At 38.7% G+C, this 15965-nt stretch overlaps 1 protein-coding gene across 1 annotated transcript in view; it reads left to right on the top strand.

Annotated features, from left to right (window-relative positions):
- Positions 1–4986: 4986 nt before the first annotated feature.
- Positions 4987–15965, top strand: part of LOC311193434 (vitellogenin-1-like) — a gene marked incomplete at its 5' end in the record, with an annotated part of 42786 nt that continues 31807 nt past the window's right edge. Inside the window, 9 exons of the mRNA XM_084266265.1 lie at positions 4987–5026; positions 5344–5364; positions 5641–5792; positions 8232–8483; positions 10672–10833; positions 11519–11670; positions 14286–14436; positions 14529–14686; positions 14800–14965. Of these exons, the coding sequence (XP_084122391.1) occupies positions 4987–5026; positions 5344–5364; positions 5641–5792; positions 8232–8483; positions 10672–10833; positions 11519–11670; positions 14286–14436; positions 14529–14686; positions 14800–14965 (1254 nt within the window). The remainder of the gene's footprint in view (positions 5027–5343; positions 5365–5640; positions 5793–8231; positions 8484–10671; positions 10834–11518; positions 11671–14285; positions 14437–14528; positions 14687–14799; positions 14966–15965) is intronic.

The following is a 15965-nucleotide window of genomic DNA, read 5'->3' as shown; positions in this document are numbered from 1 at the left end:
GTGTTTTCCCCTTCATTCACAAAGAATCTTGCACATTTCATTTGGTGGCATCATAAAATAGCAATTTTAAGAATTCTTTATATACCTCTTTAATATATGTTTTACATATAGATATAAAATATATATATGTACATATATAAGAATTGAGAATTTTCTTCTTTCTAAAGTATCCCACCAATGACTCGGGCCTTGTTCCTCTGAGAAGAGAAAATTGTCCTCAAACGGGATTACAGAGGACCATGGGCCTTTTACTGGAGTGGCAACTTGCTGGCGTGCTCACAGTGCTTCCTACAAAAGAATTGTTGATGAGAAGTCTGCTAAAACAGGTATGGTCCCTCCTCCTGCAATCCACCCTAACGCATATGGGGTGGCCTGGGATCTCATCTCCCTGTGTCCATGCCCAGTCAGAGTACATTGAAATAAACATTTCACAAGTATTTTTCCTCTGGATAAGTTACTAGCCATGATAGCTCTAACCAAGCATGCAATTGCAAGCAGTACCTCAGCCTGCAGTAGAGCGATGATTAGCACAGAGCTCTCTGGTGTCCTATATGTACAGTCAGCATTTCATCCCCAAAGGGACTGAGGTGGAGACATGACAAAGCTAAATTTCAGGGCTAGCTGATTTCCTGTCAGTACCAATGCCACAGCAGATAATCACTCTGTGACCGTAAAGTCTAAGTTAGGGTTAAGATAAACTTGGAGAAGTTATCTTCTAGTGCAATAGAACTACATAGCAAACACCAGTCCTCAAATATGACGTGATTCAAATCTCAGATGACAAGTTGTCTAACATTTAACCCTACTGAATGATTTAGGAAATAGTATATACTGAAAAGGGGTGGGAATTCTGAAGCCACTTAATCAGTGTGCTGGCTGATGAGCAAATGAAAGTGGACTGTTAGGCTTCAGAATGTGTTTTCCATATTTGAATGAAAACAAAACATTTTGAAGATCTTAGTAAAGCTAAAATGTATCAAAACAATCTATTGTCAGATTGAGAATGTCAGAGTTGGATTCCACAGTCTTTCTCACTCTTTCTTAACTTCATTCTCTTCTCTGGAAATGACAGGCAGAACCATGCTAAGTGTCAGGAACAGCCCCACACGTTACTTCACTGAAATGCACAAACATGTGGCTTTGGCTTAACAACAGATATTAACAAAAAACAAATTTATCAAAACAAAACTACAGCTGTACTACAGCATCTTTCAAATCATGCATATCCAAAAGCTAGACAAAATATAAATAGCATTTCTATTTCTTTCCTTTTACAAACCTTGTATCCAATTCCCACAGTTATCACTCCATTGGTGGTATGCCAGTATCAAACTGGCATAGCAGCAGGGAATTGGGCCTGTTGGTTTCTTTCTAGTAAAAGGAATGGAAGTCAAAAAAAACCAAAAAGCACCTTTTAAAGCAAGCTAATGTAACAAAATCCCTTTGTGAATGTACAAGAATCAGCATATGGCAATTTAGCCCAACCCAGAACACATTCTTATTCATTAGACAATGTCCAAAGTCTCTGGAGAGAATATCAAACATTATCTTGGAGGCTATGCTACAATAGCAAATGCCGAATATTTTAGGGGGGAAAAATCAAAGCATGAATGTTTAAATATGAAATAGGTGCGAATTTATTTTTTTGTGTTTTAAGTAAGGTTTCTTCATCTTTAGAAATGAGGAAAACTGAAAGCTAAAAATCACTTAGCTTAGCCAACAGATTATATCTATTTTAACCTGCTATGGTTGCTTGGGAGCTGTTTTACTAATCCCTGCTTTGTCGTTAGGCTATATATTAGCAGGATGGAAATGGCATCACTGCACCATAATTCAGCAATATGAATACAGAACAAGGAGAGTGCAGAGCTATCGGTGGCAGTACAACAGCAGATAATAAGACTCTGTTACTCAAGCAGAATGTGTTATGTAAAGACAATTGCAGTGTAGAAGCAATAGCTCTAATCAGGTTAATTAGGCTGTGTTCATGTTTCATTTATGGTGCGAGTGCCCTGTAAATTCAAAGCAGTCTACCTCATCTTACTGTACCCCTTACGCAACCGTCGTGCTCTCTGTACCACTGAACACCATATATTTTCTTCCTTTAAAAAACAAATCATAACAAAAAAAAAAACCCCAACCAAAACCCACCCAAACCACAAAAGAAAAACCAGCCAAGATATTTCCCATCATGTTTTAAGAATTTATTTTTTTCATTGTTTATGGCTAAAAAAATAAAAAGGAAAATATACTGGTAGTACACAAAGCCCAAGCCCACATTAAAGTTCCTGCCTCTGCAACAAAATTAAACACTTGGAAGTTGCTTGTGGAGGACCTGCTTAATAGCATTTCATTTATTTTTCAACTGTTTTCTTGCTCACTAAAATGACATGTTGAATGTTTAAGAAAAATAGTACTGGCTTTAAAAAGCGTCGCTCTCACCTTTCCTCCTTTTATCCATTTCCTTAAAGTGATAGATTGCCTGTTTATTCCCTCAGAGCTGGCTGGAAGGATGTGTCTGCTTTGGAGAAAGAATTAGAGCCCAGTGCTATGACCCTCAAACTCTAGCTGTGTCTCCTCTCCACTTAGTGAATTTATTAGGTTGTACCTTTAAAGTAATAATGGGTACAACAATTCTGAGATCACTTTCCCCTCACCCTCAGGAAAATGACTCTGGGTACACAGGAGCTATTAAAAAGAGAGAGGACATGCTGCAGATGAGGAGAACATGGCAGCCTGCACAATTGTAATTATTTTAGCTAACTCTAGCAATCAGCTGTCTGCATTTTGATTGCAAGCTTAGACTTGGTATTCCCCATTAAAAAAGGAAATGCAGTATTTTCACTATCCAGTCAGCACAAATCTATTCACATTATACTTTAATTATAAAGCCTTTTAATAAAGTTGAAAAATTATATGGCTCCATTTTAATATGTATGTACCCCTTAGACATTATTTCAATATGCAGTTAATAGCAATGTTTACATTAACAGTCTTGCTTATATAGCTCTGTATATAAGATAGATAGATAGACAGACAGACAGACACACACACACTTATATATTCCCTCCTGTGGAAGCGTGGCTAGTTGAGCACGACAGCACGATATTGCTGCAGAGATCAAGCTGTGGCACTGATGGAGCAGCACCATGAGAACAGGGCGACTGAAGTGGTGGAGTTTTGCATGTTACTGTTTACAGTGTTACACTGCTACTCTGCATTTCCTTCCATTCTAGGGGCAAAAAGTGCGACTGTTTGTAAGGCATTTCTAACTATGTTTGGCAGTACATGTGTGCCAGCCAAGGTGTGCCTCTGTATTTCACAGGGCCCACATCTTATCGTATCTCAAACAGTGGTTAGCACCTTAGAAGAAAACATCAGGGAAAATCCACATGTACTTAATTTTTGCCATCTGGATCCACAGTGAACCAACATCCCAATTACTAATCTCTTGTAACAGTTCATATGTCTATCATACTTTTAAATATTTCACTAGACACATATTTCATTTCCAGCAACATTGGACTACTCATCCAAATGTATATCTTTCCCTTCATGAGAGCGAGCTGCAATATTAAAATCCTCAAGGCATCGATGCCCAGAGGAGACAGCCCTCATTTGGCTCCTGGCTTGTCCCTGTTTGTTGAGCCATCATGGCCACAGGGAGAAGCAGCAGAGCAGAGGGGCCAATAGTGCTGCAAGGCTGCATCCCTGACTCCAGCTCCAATGCACTGGCACTACAATAATGAACTTCATTATCCTTCGGTCGGGTGGCAACACTCCAAGTAAATGAAATACACGTGCAAAGGGACAGTTGGATGGGGCCTGCAGTAAGTATATTCTCAGGTCCGATGGTAGAAGACTTGGAACCTCTGCTCAGGTCTCACCCTTCTCTCTGATGAGTAGCAACAGCCAAGAAAACCTTGTAACCCAGAGTCTAGCTGCCTGACTGTGCAATACTTGCAAGTACATTGTACCTTCTGCAGCCTCAAGGGAGTACATTCCTGAGCTCTCTCTCCTGCCCCTTCAGTAACCTTTGTACACAGGTGGGTTTTGATGTGATATTTAATTTACCATTTGACCATAAGACAAGGTTAAATTCAAAGTAAATGTTAAACACTTGCAAAAAATATGTATAACTGAGGTTAGCGACCAAACTCCCTCCTGACTTAGTCTCGCTAAGGATTGGTCTAAATGTTATTACTACAACTGGGAAATTCTGGATGTATTTTTCCCAAGAGTGGCAGCAGCCAAAGCCCCATGAGACAGACCCAGCTCATGAAGGTCCTTCTGGAAATGTGACGTGTTTTTTACTAGATTCTTCTCAATAAAGAAAGAAATTAATTTCCCTCCTGTTTCCATAGTATAAACTTTGACCATTAGCCAGAAGCTAACATGAAGATCACACTGACAAGATTTCTCTTCCCACATGTTGGTAACATGATATGCTTGGAAAGACAGCCATGGTAGACATGGAAAGACATTTTCTCATGTCTATGAGCTGTAAGATATCTCAATCCTGATCTATGAAGCCAATCACAATTTCTCCTTCAAAAGTAGTTTCAATGTTACAGAGTAAGGTGTGTGGGCAAAGCTGTGACCCTTAGCAAGAGGAAATTATCAGGAGATTGAAGACAAGGTTGGAGAAAGGCCAAGTTATTTCAGTTATGATTGAGGAAATATTTTTGTTTAAATATTAATTTTTGGTTTATTATATAGCTACATTGTGGAAAAATTAGAGGAAAAATAGCAAGTGAGATAATTTGAAAATAAAATCTCTGTTTCATATAGAAAATAAGTTAGTTGAAATCACAAGGTGATTTGAAGTTGTCAGCATTCATGACCTCAGAAATGTTTATTTTTTGATTGATCAATACAATTCTAAAATACGCTTATTTGTCAAACCAGCATGCCAAAAGAAACATGTGATAGCACAAACCTTTATAAGAGAGAACCTAGCATGTTCACCTTTACTTTATCCTCATCATGAGGGGCTTGATATTAGCCCTGGTTTTAACCCTAGTGGGTAAGTAACTAATCTGCTTTGATGAATTTAAAATTATAAATTCAGGAAAAGGTTTCAATATCTAAATATAGTTCATTTACAGAAATGAACTGTAACATTTTAGAAAAAATTATTTTATGACAATTTTTTGTTGTTAAGGCTTTTGGCTATGTGCTGAAAAAGAAGTAAAGTTAATTCAAAAGAGTTATGCCATATGTACAGGATACAGCCTTTCATACTAAAATGCATTACCATTTTGAGGTTTCTGGGTTGTTTGGGGGCTTTTTTTCTTTTTTGCTTTGTCATTTCATTGCTTACTATTTTTCTTTCTCTTTCAGGGAGTCAGCATCTTAATTACCGTAAGTAATTTTCCTATCAGCTAATATAATTATATATGATATATAAATATAATTATAATGAGTGAAATTCAAAATAAAATCTGAAAAAGTATATTAATGTTTAATACAATTTTACAACAGCTAATTTTGTTCAGGTGCAATACAAAAATGAACAAATTCATCTTGTGGTGATAGTGGTGTTTTTTGTTTTGTTGTTGTTCCATACATTCTAATGCAGGTACTTTAATATGTTCTGTACAGTCTCTATAATGTTTTATGGGAACCATTTCTTTGCAGAACCTGATTTCGATGAAAACAAGGTTTATACATTTAATTATGAAAGCATACTTCTCAGCGGACTTCCAGAGAAAGGACTTGCTAGAGCTGGAATAAGAATAAAAAGTAAAGTGGAAATTAGTGGTATTGGGCCAAAACTTTGTCTTATTAGGGTAAGAAAATGTGTTCAATTTGAAAGGTAAAATTCTCTTAATCCTTGGCTTCTTTTTTAAGCTTATGGGGAAGTAATTAAGTTTCATCATGTGTTGTGCTTAGTCAGGGAGAATGTAACTAACACTATTATTTTTTATGCAGTGCCCTAAATTCTATTTGCACTTTGCCAGGTAATTCTCAGCTCAAGCCAACCTTGGGCTTGAAGGATTTCTTCTGCTTTGTGGTCAGGGAGACAATGGAATGTAATTTGAAATGCACAATAATTTATTACTGGATCAATCCAATTGTTCCGAACTGTACAACCTGGGATTATTTAATCAACTGATTTCGTAACCAGCAAATGAAAGGCAATAACACATGCGACAGTAGCTGAATGTGATTCAATATTTAGCATAATTAATGTCATCTGGTGGTTTCTTTTTCTGCGGGGTCCCAAATGACATCCTTTGTCATCCTCAATTGTATATTTTACTGCATGCTGAGTAATTACTAAGAGTTCTGATTATGTGAAAAACACTTTTACCTTTAACAGAGGCCTATATGTGCTTCTAATGAATGTATTGAAACGCACTCCTCAATTGCTTTACACAAACTCCACTTAGTCTTGTGTATATGTGGAAGAAAAATGATCTTTTTAAAAGCTTTTATTTGGCAAACTGAAAACTGCAGATTAAAAAGACTGGTGACTGTCTGATAAATACTTGTAAATGCTGTAGCTTCCAGCCTGAATAAGCCTCCCGTTACTAGGTATTTTTATAAGTTTAAACTATAATAGATGTAGACAGGAAACATTGCTTTTCCATGACCTTTGCAAATGGCTGGATTATTTTTGCAAAAAAAAAAGTGAGGAAATAAGAGCCTTGCATCTGTACTGGTGAGTAGAAAGCTTCCCTGGCAGAGAGGAGGCAGAAGCAGTCTTGCCTTTGCCCCACAGCCTACCCCATTCCTGCTGAAACAGCCCTTGCTGTATCAGGCTGAGTCTCTACCAAACATTGACTCCTGTTCCCTGAAACCTTCTAGTCGGCTGCCCTTGTGCATTTGGAAAGAAGTTTCTGTTTCAAACATAAATACAGAAAGAATTTCAGGCAAGAAAAGGGGAAAAAGAAAAGATATTTTTGGGGCAAGTTCTAAGTGAAAGGTAACAATACAGTTATTCCCTTCTGCTCTGGGAAAAGTTTATTTTGCTGCTGTTATATTTAAATTACAGTTTGGAGGGATGGTTCAGGGAATTAATCTTTCATCTGTAGCCTACTAGTTCGCATTCAGTCCAAGCAAAAAGCTGTGCTCCCTGGGTGGTTTCCAGCTGACAATTTTTTCATCGCAAACCCACAGGTAAGAATTGCCAGCTGTGTTCAAAACCTAGCAGGCACCGTAAGTCCTGACTAAGCCCTGAGGGCTGGGGAAAACTACCTCGCCCTGACCATGCAGAGCAGTCCCAAACCTACCCATATGCAATATGCCAGAAGCATGTCCAAGAGGCAGCATAAGGGATTTGCTCCGTAACAGCCTCCTCTGTAAGCTTCAGTTACTGGGGTTGGCAGTGATCTCCACCAACAATAACAAAAATAAATATGAAAGTGCAGTCTCCAGCGATTTGCTGTATGAGGATTTAGTTTGTGTGGCTTTCTGAGAAATTAATCCGCATCTTGCATCACATCTCCAGCCTGAGGTGTCAGAGAAAAGTCTCTTTAAGTTGTCAAAATATATAGAAGGGAAGGGTCCTCTGAGAAAGTAAGCTAAACATGCCTCGTTCCCGTGGGGTAGAAACCATTCAAGTTATGCATAGTTTAGCACAACTTTCTCCTTGCTTGGATGTGCCCCAGGTTGAGGCTGGACTGTGAAGTGCAGAGTGGGGTTAGGGCCAGTGCCTGAGCCTTTGGTTCCTCAGCAGAATGTGTAGGGAAGGACAATTTTTGTAATCTGCTCTCCACTGCTCAAACTAATTACGACTATCTGGCTGGCCCAGCAGCCATGTTGTTATTAGTTTCTGACTGCTGTCTGTGCTCTGTGACCCCAGCGAGGGAGATGACAGAGTTCACAACAGGAGTTAATGATGCTTTATGCAGCATTAACTTTCTCCTGCCATTTCCTGCAGATCTTCCATGCTACTTTCGGGTAGCAACCAGCTTCGTGCAGCTCTTCTCTGGTTCATTTCTTCATACTAGTCAACCTTTGGCAATATGGATTATCTGTGAAACAGAACAGAGTGCAGTGACTGTGGAAATATCACAGTCATTTGCATTACTCCCTTTCCTTTTATATATGGAAACATGTATATTGATACTAGCTATGTTAAGTGACAGCTTTTAAGTTTTGCCTCTGAAGAGGCATTGCGTTATTTAAAAGTGTATTTTTGACATGAGCAAAGCTCTAGATGCTTGTGTGCATTGAAATATGTTAACTGAAAAAAGAAAGAATTCTATTCCCCTTTTTTCTAGGTTCACTCAATCGAAGCAGCAGAGTACAATGGTGTCTGGCCTACAAGCTCGTTCTCTCGATCACTCAAACTGACCCAGGTACTAACCGGGCAACTCAGTAATCCCATCAAGTTTGAGTACAGCAATGGCCACGTTGGAAACCTTATGGCTCCTGATTCTGTCTCGGATGATGGTCTGAACATCTACAGAGGGATTCTGAATGTGCTGGAGCTAAGCATAAAGAAGATGCAGCATTCATACAGCTTACAGGAGGTGAGCTTCTTGTTTTGGCCACTGTGGTCACTTTGTAAATAAATAAGCCTTCTCTTGAGACTCTGCTACCACACTTTGTGAATTCATCCTTGACATAAACTTCACTAACAACACCTAAGCTTGGAAATCATGATTAAGCTGCTCTTGTGGGACAACATTTGACAGAGCTGGAGCTAAATGGGACAACAGAATAGCTGATTTTTAATCTGCTTGACGAAAGCATTTCAGAAAACGCATTTGCGGTATTAGACCCTTAGAAAATCTGGCTTGTGAGTCTAGAGAAAGTAAACTCCTATGAAAGCTGAAGCCTGCATAAAATTTGAATACTGTATTAAAACAAGCTTTAACATACAGCACAAGATTAAAGCTAAAATAACAGTAATTTGACTTTTTTACCAATCATATATACTTTAATCTCTTCTAGCTCCTCTTTTAGGAGGAAAACAGTATATATGCCATGACATTACTGTAATAGCTTTGACAGCTGCAGCTGATGCTCTATTGGAATTTCCACTGTTTTCAGATTTTAATATCTTAGTCAAGGTAAATCATCTGATATTACTATTCACCACAGAAATTGCAATGTGTTTAGTTTTTGTGAAACCATATTTACATTGATTAGACTACATTCGATTCAGAGATCAGCAAAACCCTTGAAATTATTATACTTTCATGTTATTTTTATTGAAAATGCAGACCGGAATAACTTTAATTTTTAAAAAATGTATTTTTATGTAAGTAGAGTTGTTTCTGGGAACGGAACTACATGATTTAATATTTTCACGCTGCTTGTTGCACATTAAAACCCAGGTGGTGGTGTCGCATATTCTGCAGTGCTATTTTTTCATATCTAGTTTTATATCTTCATTCTCTCTAATTCAGTTAGCAATATGTCCTACTCTCGCTGCTGAGCAATATATGTGACTACACCTCCTAGAATCGTTTCCAAGTTTTCTTTGCTTTTCACAGACAGTGGCTGATTAATGAGCATTGGCACCCTTGCTTGACAATCTCAAGTCAGTCTGTAAGGGAAGATAAGCATTATTAGTCCCAAAATCTGAGCTGAGGAGAGGTTTAAAGGACTAATCTGGGAAAGTCTGCCTCACATCCTGAAGGCTTTGGGGAAAGGGTATCTGAGCTAGCCGTCAACTGCACACAGCTGGAAAGTCTGGCTAGGCAGGAGGCATCTTCATCCCTCTGAGCCTGGTGGACTGAGCCTGGCAGACTGGACATTCCCATTTAAAGTCTCGATATCTCTACCACACCACGCAGCCTGCATAGAAGCCCCACACCTGTTTTTGCAGACTACAAGTCTTTGGGGAATCTTGGGCAGTTCTCATTTCTAGACTTACTGAGCCTCAGTGTCTTCAGGAATACTGTTAAGCTAAAGATGAAGTGGGTATGTCTTGCCTCCCAACCACCACATGACCACTTTGCTGTTCTGACATAGCCCAGAGCTGTTCTCTGGAGTGGCTCTGCTATCAATAACAATAAAAAAATCATGAAAATAACCCTTCCTCCTAAAATGCAATCAAATATTTTCCTCTCCAAAAATCTCCTCACTGACTGAGGAGATTTAAGAGCTCTTATAAATATATATGCTTGAAATGCTATTGAAGATCTCAGCTAAAACTGCAAACTCAAGAAAACCCACTATCAAAACTCTGCTATGCTGAAATTCTTTTTAATTATTACTGTTCGTATTGTGACAGATCATCTGATATTGCAAGGCCTGTTCCATAGGCATTTATAAGCTGTCTATAAAAGCAAATTTTAAGGGCAGAATGTCATCTCAAACCTTAAGGTACTTTGCTGTTGAGAATTTTATTCTGACTGATCCAATTATTTTGGCACTTTTTATTAATATTCCTTAAATCATATTTCATAATCGACAGCTCTAACTGGAAATTGCTGCTCACCTTTTCTGAGGCCCCAAATCTTGTCTCAGTGAAACTCCAGAGAATTTTAGTTCTCTCAGTGTAACTCTAATTTAGCTTACTGCAGACCTGCACATGTGAAAAAGAGATGAAAGTAACAATCATCCCGATTTTGCTTCTGGAGAGTACCATAATTAAAAAAGCATTCATTTCTATCAGGAATTTTGAAAATGCAGGAAGGCCCATGTGGGGAATCAAGGAAGTTTCGTGTAGGGGGTGAACTTTTCTCATCACATTCTCATTTTTGCCAGGCTGGGATCGGAGGTATTTGCAACACAACATATGCAATCCAGGAAAACAAGAGAGCAAGTCTTGTCTATGTGACCAAATCCAAGGACCTGAACAACTGTGAAGAGAAAGTTCAAATGGTCACAGGCTCAGCATACACCTATCCGTGCCGGACCTGCCAGCAGGTAAACTGGAGACGTATCATGTATATGTATTTTATACTCATACAGAGGGAGCCATTTGTCATCCACATTATTTCTTGCTTTGTTACACTTCAAATGAGAGAAGAGTCAGATCTGCTGTATCTAGTTATCAACATTTTCTTTCTGCATGAAAATCAGATCCACTGAACAGCAAAGGTCTGTGCTGCAGACTGTCATGTACTGCAGACACTCTTCTTGCTTAAACTAGCTGGCTTGGAAACTATTAATTATCAGCACGGGTTAATTCATCTACTTTGTTGAGTAAAAAAAGATAGTCATGATGTCCAGTTTCTGTTATTCAGGATAGGCACTGCTGCATCTTATTATAATCCTGTCTTTGAAATAAGAAATTGTGTGGCTTACACTGCTTCTCTCCCCAGAAAATGTGTCTCCTTCTCCAGGGAATAACCAATTACTTATATTTGGGAAAGGGAAAAACCAGCTAACACTTCTTAGCAGTAAAAGTAACAGAGCCAGGCAGCATGCCTGACCTCTCCCGTGGAAGTGTGCACACAGGCTTCACATAAAGGGCTTATGTGAGCAATGAACAAAACAGCACTGGAAAATAAGTGGGTTGAGGTGGGTGATGTAATAGCTTGTAGCCACAGAATTAAGAAGTTAAATTATTTTCTATTTTCTTTCTTTGTTTGCTTTTTATATTATAAAGAGAAACAAGAATTCCCAAGCGACTGCTACTTACAACTACAAAATTAAATACACACGTAATGAAGCTGTAATTACACACGCTGATGTTGAGGAAATCCACCAGTTTGCACCCTTCAATGAGATAACTGGAGGAAATGCTATAGTAGAAGCAAGGTACTGTACACATGCCTTTGATTCGGCAACTAACTCAGCATCTCAGTAATCTGGTCAAACTCCGTACCTGAAATAAGTCCTTTACTTCCACAGACTATTGTTTTCCAGTATTTAATTACATACAATCCCAAACAGTTCAGAAAAACAACCTTCACTGTTAGTTTTAAATCTGAAACATGCACATCACTATCCAAATTTTGTTAGCTTAACTTGGCAGGGTTTGACTATTTTATTTCTCAGGGATATTTGATTTATGTCATAAAAGCCAAAACAAATGTAATTTCATCTGAAAAATTGTGAACTAATATATTTGCAGTAAAATACTTTGAAAGACAGTTACTCACTGAAAGAGGGTTCCCTGGAAAGTAATAATGCAGTAAGAGACCCTGGAGACTAGTCCACAAGAAACCTAGATAGGACTTTGGATTCTGATATATTTCCTAAGTACAGTGGGCTGCTTGCAAATCTCCCATCAAAACAGTTTCTTGATAGGAAATTGGGTTTTATTGGAAAAAGATTGGTCACAAAGCATGTAAAATGTATTTGCTTTTCCACAGTGAATTTTGCATATTTCTTAAACAAGTTAGGGGCAAAGCGAGAATATGGTTCTCTGAGAAATTATACCCCTACTCAATTTTTCCTTCCAAACTTCTGGTGTTTGAAATTTTTTTCATCTGCTCCAAAATCATCTATTGAAAAAGATTTTAGTTCCCTACTTTAATGATGGATTCTGTAGAAAGGGGCGCCTCGCTGAAGAGGGAAGCTTTTTGCATAAAGCTCACTGGTACAGAAGATATACCTCAGTCTCTCTCCAGCTGCTGTAATCTTGCATTGCTCCATTGGTAGGTAATACATGGTATGTGGATATATCCAGTTTTGGAAACTGCAGCATCAGAAAGTACATGCCAGTAGATTGCTGATTAACTTCATTAATATGATGAACATGTTCAGTTTGGCTGTTGTGAGTGAGCATTGCTCTGGAGCCAGTGGATTTTTGCAGATTTAAACTCTTCTTCAAGCATGCATAGACTGTCTTGCTTATGGGTCTCCCTCAGGTATTGAGCCCCCAGAAAGTGTAGTGCCTCTACTTTTCCACGTTTTCTCTAGGTCTTTTGTATTGCCCAGCAAACAGAGCCAAGTAGAAGATAGCTGGGAAGGTGTGGGTATGTCACACGAGTCTTCAGGAGTTATTTCTACAATGCACTTTCTGTGAAAAAATACTAATAAAAATAACCTGACATGAAGGACTTAAAACATTTGGAGATGAGTTTTCAAGCCTGTTCAGCATAAGCCTCTTGAAGAACCTTTCAAAGCCAAGAGAGGTTTTACTATTGTTTCACCATTTTAATCCTATCTTTAGTATTCATTTGCTTTTCTCTTCAGAGTATAACATTTTCCCATATATTCTAGACAGAGATATCTCTTCCCAAAGCGATGAAGATGAAGACATAATAGATTCATCATGTTCTGGAAGGGGGAGTTAAATCTGCCCAAGTGTACCTGACGTTATACTTTCTGACCCAAATGCCCTTTCAATAATACTGTATAAAATTTCAAGAGAGAAAAAATCTCTGCTGATTCTGTAGCGATTTCTATTCAAATTCCAGTGGCTTGTCTGCAAAGCAGTTATATGCTATTTTCTGCTATCCATATGGAAGGAGTGGATAGAAATGATACAGAAGATCATCGCAGAGATTCCAAAATAAACACGCCAATTTTCTACCGAGATTTTGAGATACCGTGTAGCACAACAATATTGCTTTTGGAATGTTTTCAGTTGTTCAGTACAAATGCCTAACTTTATTACAGTGTCCTAAATGACCTATTTTAAACGTAATTGGTGGGATAGGATGCATCCTTCAGCTGAAAATGTAACAAAGAGATAAAATGTTTACAAAGACAGCCTCTCATTGGAATTATTCTTAATAACAAAGTATGAAGGTTTGCTGCTCATTGAAAAGTTTCCAAAAACTTGAATACTCTCCTGAAAATTAATCCTGAATTTATCTGGCCCTTTTTGTTTGGGAAATCCAATTAAAAACTTCATGAGAGTCTTATTATTTTCTGCAATCCCCAGTACATTTAACTTGCCAGGCAAAATGGGGAGGAGCTGTGATAGTTCAAGTAAAATGACTGTAGCATTTCTTATTGTATCTAACTATCTTCAATTCCTTTTGAAGCTTTTAGGATGGTTAAGACACGTAAAAGCTTTTATGAACTTCTTAAGAGGTTTAAATTAAGTGCTATTTAAAAAAAAAATTCCCATCAGTTATTTTAATAATTAACTTAGTCCTTAAGAAACAACACACATTTCCTATGATCATCTTCAGGCCACACAGCTCCTCACCTCCCACTTCTTCCTCACATTCTCAAGCTATGTTATTCCCAAAAGAAGGCAAAGGCTGGCTCTGTTCTGTGCCCTGCTGTGTAAGTGCACCTCTTCCCAGAGTACATATCCAACTGTATCCACTTCTAACTAGGTCTGCCCCTCAATCACAAAACCCTTTGAAACAACTGTAGTCATAATTGCAATGTAAGGAGGCAGAAACGCTGTTCTGGTTTTAGTTTGTACCCTGTAACTTGTGATGTTATCTCATTGGGTTCCTCCATTCCAGGCAGAAACTCACCTTGACCGACGTGCAAAAGCAGGTGGCAGAGGTCCCAGCAAAGGAATTCCAGAACCGTGGGTCACTTCAGTACCAGTTTGGCAGTGAATTGCTTCAGCTTCCTGTCCACTTATTCAGAATAAAAAATGTGGAAAGCCAGGTAAAGTTCAGCCACTGGACAGGCCCTTTGTTGGAGTCCGTGTGTGTGGCAAACAGTGCTTGTGAGCTTCGTCCTCTTTAATCTTCCTGCAGATCGAGGACAGCCTGCAGGACCTAGTAGAGTCCACATCTGAACAGCTTCCCAGTGATGCACCAGCAAAAGCCCTCAAGCTTATGCACCTCTTCCGTGCAGCAAGTGAGGAGAATTATGAGTCAGTGTGGAAGCAGTTCTCCAGCCGGCCAGCATACAGGTACAAGCAATATAAGTAGCGATTCTTCTGCTCATAAACTCTGTTGGAGACTGTCTGGAATGACTGTGTTCATATTCAGATCTGGAAAATGGTCTTTGCCTTTCCCATTACAGGCGCTACATTCTGGATATAATTCCTGCAGTTGGCAGTCACCGTGCACTCAGGTTCTTGAGGCATAAAATGGAAAGGCAAGAGATTACCAACTGGGAAGCAGCTCAGACAGTGCTTGTGGCTCTGCACTCGTGCACACCCACCCAAGACGTGATGGAGGAAGCAACGGTAGGATTCTCTAAACACTCTCAAATTGCTCTTCACCCATTTTAGCATCTGAGGTATTTATTCCTTTGACAAGAGTGCAAAGGCTTTGGAAATGTAGAAGTTTTATATCCTCCAGTGAGGTTAAAAGGAGTTTATTTCCTGACTGTGTTAAGGGGAGGAGAATACAAATCAAAAGGGTAAAAATTAATCCAGAGTGAAACAGAAAAGAAAGAGTAACATACCCTCAGTGACCGAGGGTATTGCTGAGGTGATTGCTAGTCTTCCTTTGTCCAAATGTACTTTATATTTACATCAGATTAGATCTCTAACTGAGTGTCTACAAAGACTAGGGAGTAAGAAATACATATTTGTTGTATCCATGTATTCGTCTTGATTAACCTAGCAGGATGAATATAATTTGAAGCATATCTATCAAAATCAAGGGATTTATGTCAATATGGAGCCCACACAGGAGAAAGTCTAATGATTTTTATCATTTTTTTCCTATTCTGCAGTGTCCAATTCTACTCTTAGATGCAGGAACTTATCTCTGCCTACCCTAGGTGGAGACCACAAATGTCAGAATTCTACCCTCTCTAAAAGCTGTGACAGCCCAGCTGTTACTGTGCAGCAATGCTCTGCTTCCTACTCAAGGAAGCAGTGGGCTAGTGCCTCCTGCCAGCTCCTACATTTATACAAAATATTCATGTCTGCCCAAAGTGTTGAGGTCCATTCACAACGTATCTCAAGTTTTTTGTACCTATAGCTGAGGTAGTTATAAAACAATGATGAAGGTTTCTTGAATAGTGGTTTTTCTATTCCATAACTGGGTGATTTCTTCCCTTTGGATTACAGCCTATGCCAAGTTTAAATCTGAAGCACTGTAAAAGCAGCAGATCTGCCTTCCAGATGTTGCTTAGAATTACTTTACAATTGCATTGTCAAATACAGTAATATCCACTGATTAACAATAAATCCATCAATAGAAAAATATCAAATGCCTGATATTACCTTGGATTTG

This window comes from Gallinula chloropus (genome assembly GCF_964237585.1).
Source record: "Gallinula chloropus genome assembly, chromosome: 6".
Classification (NCBI taxonomy): Eukaryota; Metazoa; Chordata; class Aves; order Gruiformes; family Rallidae; genus Gallinula; species Gallinula chloropus.
The sequence above is the reverse complement of the archived record's forward strand: the minus strand, read 5'-3'. Positions and strand labels throughout refer to the sequence as shown.